Consider the following 12080-nt stretch of genomic DNA (forward strand, 5'->3'; position numbering starts at 1 on the left):
TTTCTAGATTTCTTTTCCTTTCGTTTGTTTTTGTTATGGTTTGTTTGCCACGTGCATTCTATACGCGCATGGGCGGTTGTTGCAGATCACACACAGGCACAGCAGACAGCACATAGTTGACAATCACTTAGGAAAAAATCTATAATCTCTGGTTACCATTGTTATTGGTTTTGTTTTATTAATATGTGACTCGTCAGCAGCAGTGAGCTTTGAATCTACGTGCTTTTCCAAAAAGAAGTTCAAAGAAGAGAGCTGTTGGATATTGAACATTTCCCCACGTCCCTCGTGGAAACTGTTTTGTTTAATCACAACATTGAGAAGTATAATCCTATACGGACGAGCTTCCCATGGATCTTGCTCAAGCTTGTCATATAATGCCACATCTGAACTTCCACAATTGACAAAGAAACGAAAATTTCCATGAGAAAAGGGAATAAATTATCATATCCCTTACTTTCTATCTCACTCATTACACTAGCCACGCATGTGACAATTGGTTTTCTTTTTATTACGTAGAAGTAAAAGAAAAAAAGAGATATTTAGTCAAATACCCATTCTTAGCAATAATAATATAGATAAACCATACACTATTTAATTTCTATAAACAAACCCAAAAAATGACAGCTGACCCTATTGAATTTAATTTTGATTATTAAATTACTTTGATACCCTATTGAGTGTTTTGAGTTTTTTTATGAAATTTTGGGGTTGGGTTTGTTTTATAAAATGAATGGCAGTTTTGTAATTTAAAAGAGGTTAAAAGACTTTTTGTTATGTGGTAAATGAGATGGGTGTGTTTCTAAAGTCCATTTCATATAGGGCTTTTTTATAATTTGGGCTCTTATATTGGGTATAATAGTGAATCTCTTGATAAAAAATTCATATGGAATTATCTTGGGCCTTGGGCCTGAAAATAAGATAATAGGAGGCTACTGGGCTTATAGACGACAATTTTTTTGGGCCGTCTCCGCACGTTGGGTCTAACAGCGCTTCCAAAGTTTCCGAGTTAACTCGCTGGTGTTGATCATTCGCAGCGCTCTCTCCCAGAGATACGCAGAAATGGTGGTCTTTCTCTTTTCCAGGTAATCTCTTCCCCTCGTTGTTCTGGTTTCCTTGTTACCCGTTTTGACCTTTGCGATTCTAGTTATTTAAATCGCCAGACGGTTGAATTCAACAAGGTCAGATTTTTTTTTTTATAATTAAATTAAATTTCTTATTTTGCATAATAATTATTGTTTTGTTAGGTTTTAATTTGAGGAGCATGTTCTTTGGAGACGCAATGGAAGTGGATTTAGTTACAAGCAGCGTACAAGAGGGAGGTGCTTTTGGAGTTACTGATACTTATAGCAATGTAAGCTTCAAGATCATTTTCATTGAGCTGTAGCACGTAGTTTCTATGTCATTGAAGCTTATTTTTTATTATGTAGCTTTGTTGAATGAATGATTATATATGGAAAATGCGTTTCTCTTTTTGAAGAGGTGTGGTGAATGGTTGAACCATTTTCATCTAATAAGTCAGACATGGGAAGCTCTAAATAAATGTGTGAACTTTGACTTGCTTATTGTTGTGTTACTTGTGGATATGCAAGTTTAAGTTTGGTTACTTGGTTTGCTATCATTTTGGGATCAAATTTTTTGTATGTATTTAATGTGCAGGATAATCCTAATTTTGAGGGCGAAACATGTGGGATATGCATGGATGCTGTTATCGATAGGGGTGTTCTGGATTGCTGCCAGCACTGGTATGCGCTTAAGTGTCTGTCTTTGTGTGTGTATGTGGGTGAGAGAGAGTGGTAGATAGAGAGAGATTTTAACAAGTTTTCATTTTTATTATAAAAGTATTCTGTTGCTGCCTTGAACTCTTTCCTCTCCCTTTCTATTACTTAATTAAAGGAAAAAAAATAGAGGAAGGAAATTGTTCAAATGTGCTCATAAGTTCTCCAGTAGTCATGTATGATGAAACCTACAAGGTGTATCAATATATTTAGAGGTTCATGTGAGGTGAAGTTATCCTTTGGTTAACACCCTTGTTGTGTAAGTATGGGGCTAAAATGAGAGAATGGGTTGCTTTCCATATGTTATATATATTTGACAGATGAAATTTGTATTATGGCAAGGGTTAACATTGATTTTTCAGGTTCTGTTTTGCATGCATTGACAATTGGGCTACCATTACAAACCTCTGCCCACTTTGCCAGAATGAATTTCAATTGATCACATGTGTTCCAGTGAGTGATGCAAATACACGATTCTTTGTTTTTCTTATCCTGGTTATAGTAGTAGTTCTGTTAGGTATGGGATAATATAATGGTATTGATATACAACTAGTTGCAAAGAACAATTGTTATTTTGATTTCTACAACTGGCTGCTTTCAATAGGTTTCTTTTTCTTGGCAAATGGAAATTTTATTTTTGAAGTTATCCTGTTGTGATTTGATGCTGTTGCAAAGTGATCCTAAAGCATATGAGATCGGTTTGAATGTGAAGGTATATGATACTATTGGGAGCAGAGTGGACGAGGACTCACCTTACAGGTACTTTGGCAATTAACTATAGACTCATTATTTTGTGGTTTTTACTGCCCACACTATTATGTAGTCTTCTTATGAAATTGACATTCAAGATTCTGTCCAAGAAATTGCAATTAAGCCACTTATTTATTTTTATTTTTATTGTGCCTTAGTTTCAACATAGATTAATTTTTCCGTATTAATCTCTGCAGAGACGACGATTGGAGTATTGAAGGAAAGAACAACACCCTCTCATTTCCATCATACTATATTGATGAAAATGTAATCATCTTTACATGTTTTCTTCTTTTTAAGATCTTATTGCAATTCTCATCTTTTCTTTCTAAGATTTTTGTTAAAATTACTGATATCAGATTCTTATTTACTCTATCATTTTGTAGGCAGTTATCTGCTTGGATGGAGATGGTTGCAAAATTCGAAGTGGCTTAGTGGCTATTGAGGATGATTCCAATCTTGATACATCAATTGCTTGTGATTCATGTGACTTATGGTAAACAATCAGTCAATGTGATATAGAATCTTTGTCCGTATAGATAGATATATGATTTTATCAAATATTGTTATTTTCTAATTGCTCTTGGATTTGAATGGAGACAGGTACCATGCTTTCTGTGTGGGATTTGATCCTGAGGGCACATCTGAGAGTACATGGTTATGCCCCAGGTAAGTTACATGGGGATCATTGTTTTGTTCATGGGTGTTGCATTGTTGGTTCTTTTGCTGAGTCTAGTGTGTGAATTTTCCTTAAAACTTCAGTTAATAAGCACTTTTCATTCGTGTTCCGAACCTTACCTCTAAGCTCAAAGTTGTTTAATGGAGATGAATAAGCTGTCGGTCCTTTCTGTGGAAGCTTTGTTCTTGTTATAAAATCCCTGTCTTGTCTTGAGTTTGTCAACCAATAAAATTAAACCGTCTGATTTATGACTTGAGGACAAAGAGAACCCTTTATGTATACAATTGCTGCCAAGTAACAATCCTACTAGGCTTGGACTGATTAGTGCAGCTTTGCTGATCTTTATTTATGCACCTCAGGATTAATAGAGATTTGAATGGAATACAAATTGCTCTGTTTTCCTCAAATCTTAGGTCTCCTCTTTTCATTTCTTTAATACACTGATACTTTTTAAATTAATCCTAAATTGTGTATTTTCTGTAGATGTGTAGTTGATGAAATCCCGAAAAAATCAGATACAGATTCAGTACAGAGGTCTAACAGCCAGTATGGCCCAGAAAACGCTAATCGCGAATCTTTAGATGAGGACAATATTTCTGGAAAGGTATCTGTAGCTGTGGCTGATAGTGGTGAGACGGCTGTTGTAGTCTCAATGGTTGGAGAAAATCAACGCATCGCGGAGCCAAGTAAGAGAGTTTTGCCAACCGTTGAAGTTGGCAAGGACCTGGAGTCTGAAACATTGGTATTGGCTTCTGAGGATAGCCACAAGTTGGCAAGGCCCCCCGGGGAAAGAACTATTACCCAGCCAGTGCTTGGAGCTCAGGCACTAGAACTATCCTTATCCTGCGATACCTCCAATGTACCTTCAAATTCTTTAGCGCAGCAGTTTAGGATGAGTACTGATGGATCAACCAATGAGCTTAGTAGTTTTGATTGCATTGGGAATCCTTCCGGAAAGTGTTTCGATGAATCACACATTAGTAACAAACTGACTGACAGTGATTCCAATATGGGTCTTGAACTTGGGTTATCTGTGGGCTCGTTTCTGTCTGGTAATTAACATTTTTTTCCTTTCTAAAGCTTGATAATTTCATGATTAGGATAGCATAGAACTGAAGGGTATGCTTTACATGTTCAAGTTTATCTTATTTTTAATAATGTGCATCTAGCTGTTGACCTGAATAATAATGGAACTGAAGATGTGAAGCATCACAATCCTAAAGAAGAATATTTGTCAAAAGGTATTAAGCTGTTTTAGTCATTAGTTGTCCTCTCTCTCTCTCTCTCTCTCTCTCTCTCTCTCTCTCTCTCTAGCACTATTTACACAACAGTCATTCATGTTCGTTGTTGAAATGTTTCCAGCTGCCATTCTTGTATCAAATCAAGAGACTGAAGATTTGAAGATTCACAATCCTTCAGAAGAATATTCGCCGATAGGTATGTGAAGCAGCATTAAATTGTTTATTCAACATTCACTCCTGCACATTGCTTAATTGCTGAAATGTTTACAGCTGATGAGATTGTACCAGATGCTAATTTGGATGCTCCTGGAATTGCTGTTGGTGGAAAGAGAAAGCATACTGATTGCAGGTCACATGTCATCCAACTATATCCGTTGATTCTTATACGGTTTTCAGCAATTAGTGCTCATAACTATGTTGCCTCAGGTTTTGTTACTGCTATCCTCATATCATAATCTGCCACCACTACACTGTAGTTTTCCTAATTCAAGTAGGATGCATTGTGTTTTTCTACCACCATCAATTCTATTCACTGAAGTTTTCGTGATTTATGTTGGATGTATTGTGTTTCTGGTCTCCATAAAAGTCCTTGGTTCATTCAGCTGGCTTGTTGATCCTGTAGTAGATATTGGGATCATAGGGAACATCTCTTCTTATCTTAACGATTCCATCAAGATGGTTACTATCTTGCTAATAACCACTGCATGATATGGTAGTTTGTAGATAAAACTGAACCAGGATATAGGGGTTCCAAATTATTGGATTATCCACATTAAACATGCATGCATGCAACACAAATTTTTAATTTCCTCAAAAGCCCATTTTTAGTTGCCCTTTCATGCTAAACATCATCAGTCAAATATCAACAATACTTGTCTAAAAACATCAAGGAAATGTCAGCATAAGTAAATTCAACTGGTTGAACAAAAAATGCATGCTAATTTAAAGTGAGTTAACTATCTTTATGCTTGTATGCTAGCCACGTTTGTTTATTGTCATTTGCCTGAAAGATGTGTTTGTAGTTCAAATGGCAATTTGCTGTTGTTTTTTACATTCTTCATAGCAAGTAGAACAAAATTTCTGACTTTATTTTTCCTTGACTTTTTGAAATAATAGTGATGACGTTCATACCATTGTTGTTGATGATGGAGATACTAACCCTAAGATTGAGACCAAAGAGTCTGTTAAGAAAATCAGACATGAGGAGAAGACTCAACCAATTGCTTCCAATGACCAAGCCAAAGCATCTATACCAGATGACTCTAAAAACTGCTCTATCCTGACAGTAGTTCCTAAAGATAGCACGTTAACTTTTCATCCTGTTGAGGAGAACATCACTTCCGATATATTGAGCATTGTTCGAACTACAAACCGTAAATCTTCCAAGGGGCTTGCTCACCCTAATCCTGCTGATAATTCATCACAAGAGCAAGAAACTATGGCTGGTTTGAGAGTTAAAAAGATCATGAGGAGAGCTGCTGAGGACAAGGACTCATCCATGGTAGTTCAGACACTGAGAAAAGAAATAAGAGAAGCTGTCAGTAACAACTCTTCAAAAGATTTTGGCGCAAACCTTTTCAATCCAAAGCTTCTTGATGCCTTTCGGGCTGCCGTAGCAGGACCTAAAACGGAGCCTGTTAAGAAGTTATCACATTTGGCAGTGAAGACAAGGAAGGCAATGTTGCAGAAGGGGAAAGTACGTGAGAATCTAACAAAGAAAATTTATGGGACATCCAATGGAAGAAGAAAACGCGCATGGGACCGGGACCGTGAAATTGAATTTTGGAAGCATCGCTGCATAGGAACTACTGAGCCTGAAAAAATTGAAACTTTGAAGTCAGTTCTTGACCTTCTGAAAGGAAGATCAAAGGGTGCAGACACAGAGCGGGAGTCTGATAGGCAGTCCACAAATCCAATTCTTTCCAGGTTGTATTTAGCAGATTCATCTCTACTTCCAAGAAAAGATGATATTAAGCCTCTCTTAGCTCTTAAAACTGCTGGTAATTCAGAGCAGAATGATAAACAACCCACCTTGATTGAAAAGTGTTCAAAGTCGTCTCTTAATGATTGTACTTCAAATTCCACAGAAACAGGTAAGGTTTTATCAAAAGGTGGGATTCCTTCACTAGAGAAATATGGGAGTAAAAATAATATTCCAAGCTCAGGGAATGGTGTTTCTTCTAGCAAAGTACATCAAGACAGACACGCGGAAGGGTCTTTGGTTTCTTCAGCTGGTGGTTCCAAATCTATAACCAAGAGGGAAGTGGTTGAAAAACCTGAAGATATAAAAAGTGACAAAAGAAAATGGGCTTTAGAGGTTCTTGCCAGGAAAACAAGTGGTGCAGGCGGGAAAGCAGCAAATGAAAAACAGGAAGGCAACACTGTGCTCAAAGGAAATTACCCTTTGCTAGTACGTAATAGATTTTCATTTAAAACCTTTCATCTTTTCTGTTTGGTTATGCAGGTGATATATCATATTAAATTATGTTTTGTGGTTGCTTTGAGCAGGCTCAATTACCAATAGACATGAGACCAAATTTGGCACCCAGTCGTCATAATAAAATCCCCTTATCAGTGAGGCAGGTATGAAGTGTGTGTGTGCTTCTATTACATCTCTCCTTAGGTTACTCTTTGAGTTATTTTTAATATGCAAGGAGTGTGTTGCCTTCTGTTGGTCTTTGCAAAATAGAAAGGCAGAAGTTGTTTTAAATTTTCTTATGAGGAAATGGTAGAAAGCAACCTTTCCGCATTTTTGTTGTAATCTTGCATGGGGAATGATTCATGACACAACTGCGTTCACCACCATCTCAATCAAACCACAATGAATTCATTACCATCATTTTAAGTGCTACTGGTACTACGACCACACCAATGCGAACACCAGCATGACTACCTCAATTACCTATTTTAGTGACAGTGCTTGTCTGCTGAAAACTAACAAATTCATCCATATATGAAAATTCTAAAATAAAATCTCAATTCAGTTTAGGCTGCATTCTTGCATGGATAGATCTTTAGAGCTGGAACCCAAAGGCCACAATTATAGTCAACTATTTTCTTGGTTTATCTATCATGTACTATAATGTAGAGAATAGATCCATTCAAACAAAGGATATGTTAGTACAATTTATAAAGTGTGCTTTTTCAAACCATTTACTTGTTTAATTTTCATGAAACTGGAGGCTAATTGGTTGTTTGGACTTTGTTATAAACATCTGCTGTGCAGACACAGCTTTACCGTCTGACTGAGCACTTCTTGAGGAAAGCAAATCTTCCTGTGATCCGTAGAACTGCAGATACGGAGTTAGCTGTTGCAGATTCAATTAATATAGAAAAGGAGGTTGCTGATAGGTCAAATAGCAAGCTAGTGTATCTGAATCTATGTTCCCAGGAGATATTGCATCGTTCAGAAAATAGGAAGTCTAGTGGAGCCCCAGTACTTAGTTCAGCCCCAACTTCAGTCCTTGCTGAAAGATCAGAACAAGCTGCGAATGAACTTTCAACTGATCCTGTAATTGATGCAGCACTGAGAAATGCCGGTCTTCTGTCTGATTCTCCTCCAAATAGTCCACATCCCAATATGGAAGTTCCAGTTGAAGAAGATGGTCCCTCATTAGATATCAGAGAGGAAGGGCCTGATAATGTATTTGAGATGGATTTTCATCCAGACCTGGACATATACGGGGATTTTGAGTATAATTTGGAAGATGAAGACTACATTGGTGCTGCTGCTACAAAAGTCTCTAATGCACAACCAGAAGAAGGGGCACCAAAATTGAAACTGGTTTTCTCTACACTTCAGTCTGAAAGATCTATTCATACTCTAGATCTTGAAAAGACTGAGAAGACTGAAGTACAAAAAGATTTTTCCAGCATGCTTGAGAATCCTACTTATTCAGGTTTGGAACATTCAACCACAGACGGTGGGACTGATGAGTCATGTGCTCCTTTGGAATCCTTATTCGGTAAAGAAGGTGAAGAGCTTTCTGTTGCAGAGTGTGAAGAATTATATGGACCTGATACAGAACCACTGATAAAGCAATTTCCAGGAGCATCAGAAAAGCAATCGGGATTACTTAATGAAGCTCTGGTTAAAGACAAAGATCCTAAAGAGAATGAAAATAATGAGCCAAAGCCAAACAAATCAATAAAAACATCTGGAATTGGTAATGAGAACAATGCACAAAATATGATGGTTGCCAGTGCTGGTTGCAACTCCTCTGGTGGTGAAGATTCAACGAACCATACCCAACCAGGTGGAAATGTTGAAAGTAAGGAGAAGAAGACCAGTACGGTCGCTAACAATCAGTCTAACAGCAGCAGTTCTGTATCTAAGAAGGTTTTCCCCAAGCCACTTACCCTGAAAACTTATCTTCCCTTTACGTTGATCTTAAAAGGATTTTATTATGCGTGATCTTAATGTAGCTAACCCATTGTTCCAATGCTTTACAGGTTGAAGCCTACATTAAAGAGCACATCAGACCGCTATGCAAGAGTGGCGTGATTACAACTGAACAATATAAGTGGGCTGCAGCCAAAACAACTGACAAAGTTATGAAATATCATTCTAAAGCCAAGAACGCAAACTTCCTAATTAAGGAAGGTGAGAAGGTGAAGAAGCTCGCAGAGCAGTACGTTGAGACAGCCCGACAGAAGGAAAAAACTGATCCTCTATAACGACAGTTATTTTCGGCTATAAGATTATTCAGAATTTCCACTCTTCTAATTGGTGTAATTTGTAGATAGGAGACATTGTATAAAAACATCCCCAACCCCATGCATTGTATAAGTTGATGAAGAAACTCGTGTTGGCACGTGTATCCTGGTGAATTTTCATATGCCTGAGCAAAAAGCGTATACAAGTATATCACAATTTATTGTGCATGGCATTTGGACCAAACTTGATACATATGCTACTCATTCCAAAGCAGAATCCATCACCTCACAAATGTTGAGGTTCTTTTGCTTGATTAAAAACGATGCAATCTTATGTGGAATGCTTAATAGATGAAGAGAAATCAGGTTCTGTGAATACATTACACCACCAAAATTGCCAATGAGAGCACAAGTGGAGATCCTAAGTTGAAAATTTTTATGTAAGCAAAAGAAACACCACCAAAATTTGATACAAACAGACCTTGGAGCAAAAGGGCTCCAGACGCCACCAGTTGCAGCCCTCATCTAGGTGCTGTTTTCTTTCCAAATCCGTCCGGCAACCCGGAGCTTGAGCTGCTTCCTGTCTCCACCAGAGAAAAAAAGTGCCATGTTACGCTGGATTATGAGACCATCATGGCTATCCCTAACCTTCTGATCGCTATCACGTATGCTCCGAGGGGTTCCTTCCCATATTAGTTTCCTGCCATATGCGCCCACCTCCAGTCTGTAACCAAATTTTCGTGCCTCAACGGCATCACCCATGAAACGAAGGAATGCAATGTAAACCGGAGCCATGCCAAGTAGGAAGGCTTCAAAGTGCAGGCAGAAGTACTGGCTGTAACAGTTAAAAACCTAACAAACATAAAGAACATGAAGGTGAGCATCTGAAAAAACAAACACACACATTGCATCAGTTACCAATCACCATAGATGCCACAAATTAGAGCCAACCCATTTGGTAAATAGGCATCATTCTCAATGTCACATTCCAAAAAAAAAAATTCAAATTCAAAACATAACTTAGAGCATAAACAATCAACGCCTCCAAATCCAAACTTGAATATTGAAACTTCACTTACCATAAGCATCCTTGCTGCATTGTCTACCTCACGGGGATTCGACTTAACATAGAGATGATTGAAGGTTGATCCAATGTGCATGTCAACCTTGTGATCTTCTCGTAGATGGCCAACCAAAAATGGAATATCCCCAACTACTGAGCACTCAGATCCAGGATATGGGCAATTATATGGTCTAAAGTTACACTGAGCCTCATGTTTAAGTTTGTTGTCGTAAGGGAAGATCTCCATGCAGCCCAAAGAACAATACTTACAAGGAAGTTCTAGTGACTCTGCTACCTTCTCCAATGCCAGACATCTGATGTCTCCAAGTTCTTCTCTACAAGTCGGGCACCGGTTGTTCACCCTCAATTTGCAGACGGAGCACAGAGTGTGCCCATTTAGGCACTGCAGAAACAGAAACTTTGAAATCAACTAGTTCCAAACTTCTAAGTTCCAACCAATTTAAGCAGTGAATCAGACTGAAAACTCTAGTTGCAAGCTCAACATCTAGGAAATCAAAACATCATGAAACTCAAAGCAAACCCACAACTCAAAACATCATTTTAAACCAACAAATTAAGTTCTCCAAATAAAAAATCATGCCATAAAGACTGCTTCTTTATGAAGAATGAGATAATTACGAATTCAGGCTACATTCTAAGCCTTTATGCCCCAAACAGAATCAGACCCTGCATCAAGGAAATACCCACATCCTAGAATTACATTTCCCAGCCAACCAAAACTCATCATCTGAATTTCAACACCAAATTAAAATAAGCTCAATATATCAAACTCACCCAAAAACAATCATAATCTTACCAAAAACAAAACTTAATGTGACCCCATTCTGATTAAATGTGACAACTAACACACACCTGGTGGATTGGTGGGAACATAAAGTTTGTGCAGACGGGGCATTGGAGAAGTTCATGGACACTTGTGGCCGGAGACAGAGCTTTGTTGTGAGACATGGCTGAGGCCAAGAAAGGATGGTGGTGATGGTGATGGCGACGGCGGCTGTGGTTAGAGTCTCCCTCGTAGATCCCATCACATGTTGTCAAACATTCAACAACACCAACATCCTCCATTGTAATAGCTCTTCATGCAGGTTTGAAGAAACCATAAAATAAAAAAACAGAAACAAGCACTGAATTTTTATTTTGTTCCTTTGTGTATGTGCTCTGGCAGTGGCAATGCTTGAATTGATAGCATCTAGAACGAAGTAAAGGGGCAGAGAGAGAGGAGAGACAGATGGGCAACCAAGGCTTCAAAGAAGTTGGCTGTCTTGGGAGCATTTGTTGAAGGAAACAGACAAGTCTCCATCGGTCCTTCCAAAAATATAATGCCAAAGGCAGTTAATGCTGAAAACAAAGGACCAACTGCACCTACTTAAAAATTGCTTCCCAACTGGGTAATTTCAGTGTGATCCTTGTGTTTTCAAAATCTAACTTGGAAGTTTAATTATTTTTTAGGGAGATTTACTATTATACCCAATATAGGAGCTTAAATTATAAATAAATAAAAAACTATATGAAATGGACTTTAGAAACACACTCAAAGCCCATTTACAACATAAAAGCTTTTAATTTCATTTAAACTAGCCTCTTGACGCATGTACCAATTGGTTTCCTTTTTTATTTTTTATTTTATTTTTAGAATTAAGACAAGATAATAAAGTAGTTATGTTTCCTAAAAGTAGAACCTATCATCTGATTTTGTTTTTAATTTTAATAGGGTTAGCTGTCATTTTTTGGATTTTTTTTGGGTTCGTTTATAGATTTTAAATTGTGTAGAGTGTATCTATATTATTATTGCTAAGAATGGGTATATGATTAAATATCTCTATTTTTTTATTCATCCCCCCATATGTGAAGAATTTTGCATTTTGAAATTCTTATATAAATTTCCACCAAAAAAA

At 37.5% G+C, this 12080-nt stretch overlaps 2 protein-coding genes across 3 annotated transcripts; one reads left to right on the plus strand and one right to left on the minus strand.

The window, feature by feature from the left end:
- On the plus strand, nucleotides 1006-9330 carry LOC18777818 (uncharacterized protein At4g10930). Of its 2 annotated transcripts, none has more exons than XM_020564204.1 (16): nucleotides 1006-1082; nucleotides 1245-1351; nucleotides 1657-1742; nucleotides 2138-2228; nucleotides 2488-2534; nucleotides 2723-2792; nucleotides 2912-3021; nucleotides 3129-3194; nucleotides 3688-4256; nucleotides 4374-4445; nucleotides 4567-4641; nucleotides 4734-4794; nucleotides 5562-6855; nucleotides 6954-7028; nucleotides 7672-8784; nucleotides 8898-9330. In XM_020564204.1, exons 2-16 carry the CDS (start codon nucleotides 1262-1264, stop codon nucleotides 9120-9122), a joined length of 4044 nt encoding a protein of 1347 aa, XP_020419793.1. In that variant the 5' UTR covers nucleotides 1006-1082; nucleotides 1245-1261; the 3' UTR covers nucleotides 9123-9330. The 2 variants fall into 2 exon arrangements, with proteins under 2 accessions (XP_020419793.1, XP_020419792.1); XM_020564203.1 differs by having other exon boundaries at nucleotides 4716-4794; nucleotides 8898-9329.
- LOC18777286 (E3 ubiquitin-protein ligase SINAT3) lies at nucleotides 9388-11636 on the minus strand. The gene is made up of 3 exons (XM_007211007.2): nucleotides 11038-11636; nucleotides 10181-10567; nucleotides 9388-9953 (listed from the first exon to the last, which is right to left on the minus strand). The coding sequence occupies exons 1-3, from the start codon at nucleotides 11248-11250 to the stop codon at nucleotides 9627-9629; spliced, it is 927 nt and encodes a 308-aa protein (XP_007211069.1). The 5' UTR covers nucleotides 11251-11636; the 3' UTR covers nucleotides 9388-9626.

The sequence above is a fragment of the Prunus persica genome, chromosome G5 (genome assembly GCF_000346465.2).
Source record: "Prunus persica cultivar Lovell chromosome G5, Prunus_persica_NCBIv2, whole genome shotgun sequence".
In the NCBI taxonomy this organism is placed as follows: domain Eukaryota; kingdom Viridiplantae; phylum Streptophyta; class Magnoliopsida; order Rosales; family Rosaceae; genus Prunus; species Prunus persica.

Bases quoted from the DNA above. Each gene is read 5' to 3' on its own strand.
- LOC18777286 (XM_007211007.2), bottom strand. From the start codon at position 11,250: ATGGAGGATGTTGGTGTTGTTGAATGTTTGACAACATGTGATGGGATC. The intron at 10,568-11,037 runs GTGTGTGTTAGT...CTGTTTCTGCAG, and splicing joins TGTTCCCACCAATCCACCAG to TGCCTAAATGGGCACACTCT. The intron at 9,954-10,180 runs GTAAGTGAAGTT...TATGTTTGTTAG, and splicing joins ATGCAGCAAGGATGCTTATG to GTTTTTAACTGTTACAGCCA.
- LOC18777818 (XM_020564203.1), top strand. From the start codon at position 1,262: ATGTTCTTTGGAGACGCAATGGAAGTGGATTTAGTTACAAGCAGCGTA. The intron at 1,743-2,137 runs GTATGCGCTTAA...TTGATTTTTCAG, and splicing joins CTGGATTGCTGCCAGCACTG to GTTCTGTTTTGCATGCATTG. The intron at 2,793-2,911 runs GTAATCATCTTT...ATCATTTTGTAG, and splicing joins CATACTATATTGATGAAAAT to GCAGTTATCTGCTTGGATGG.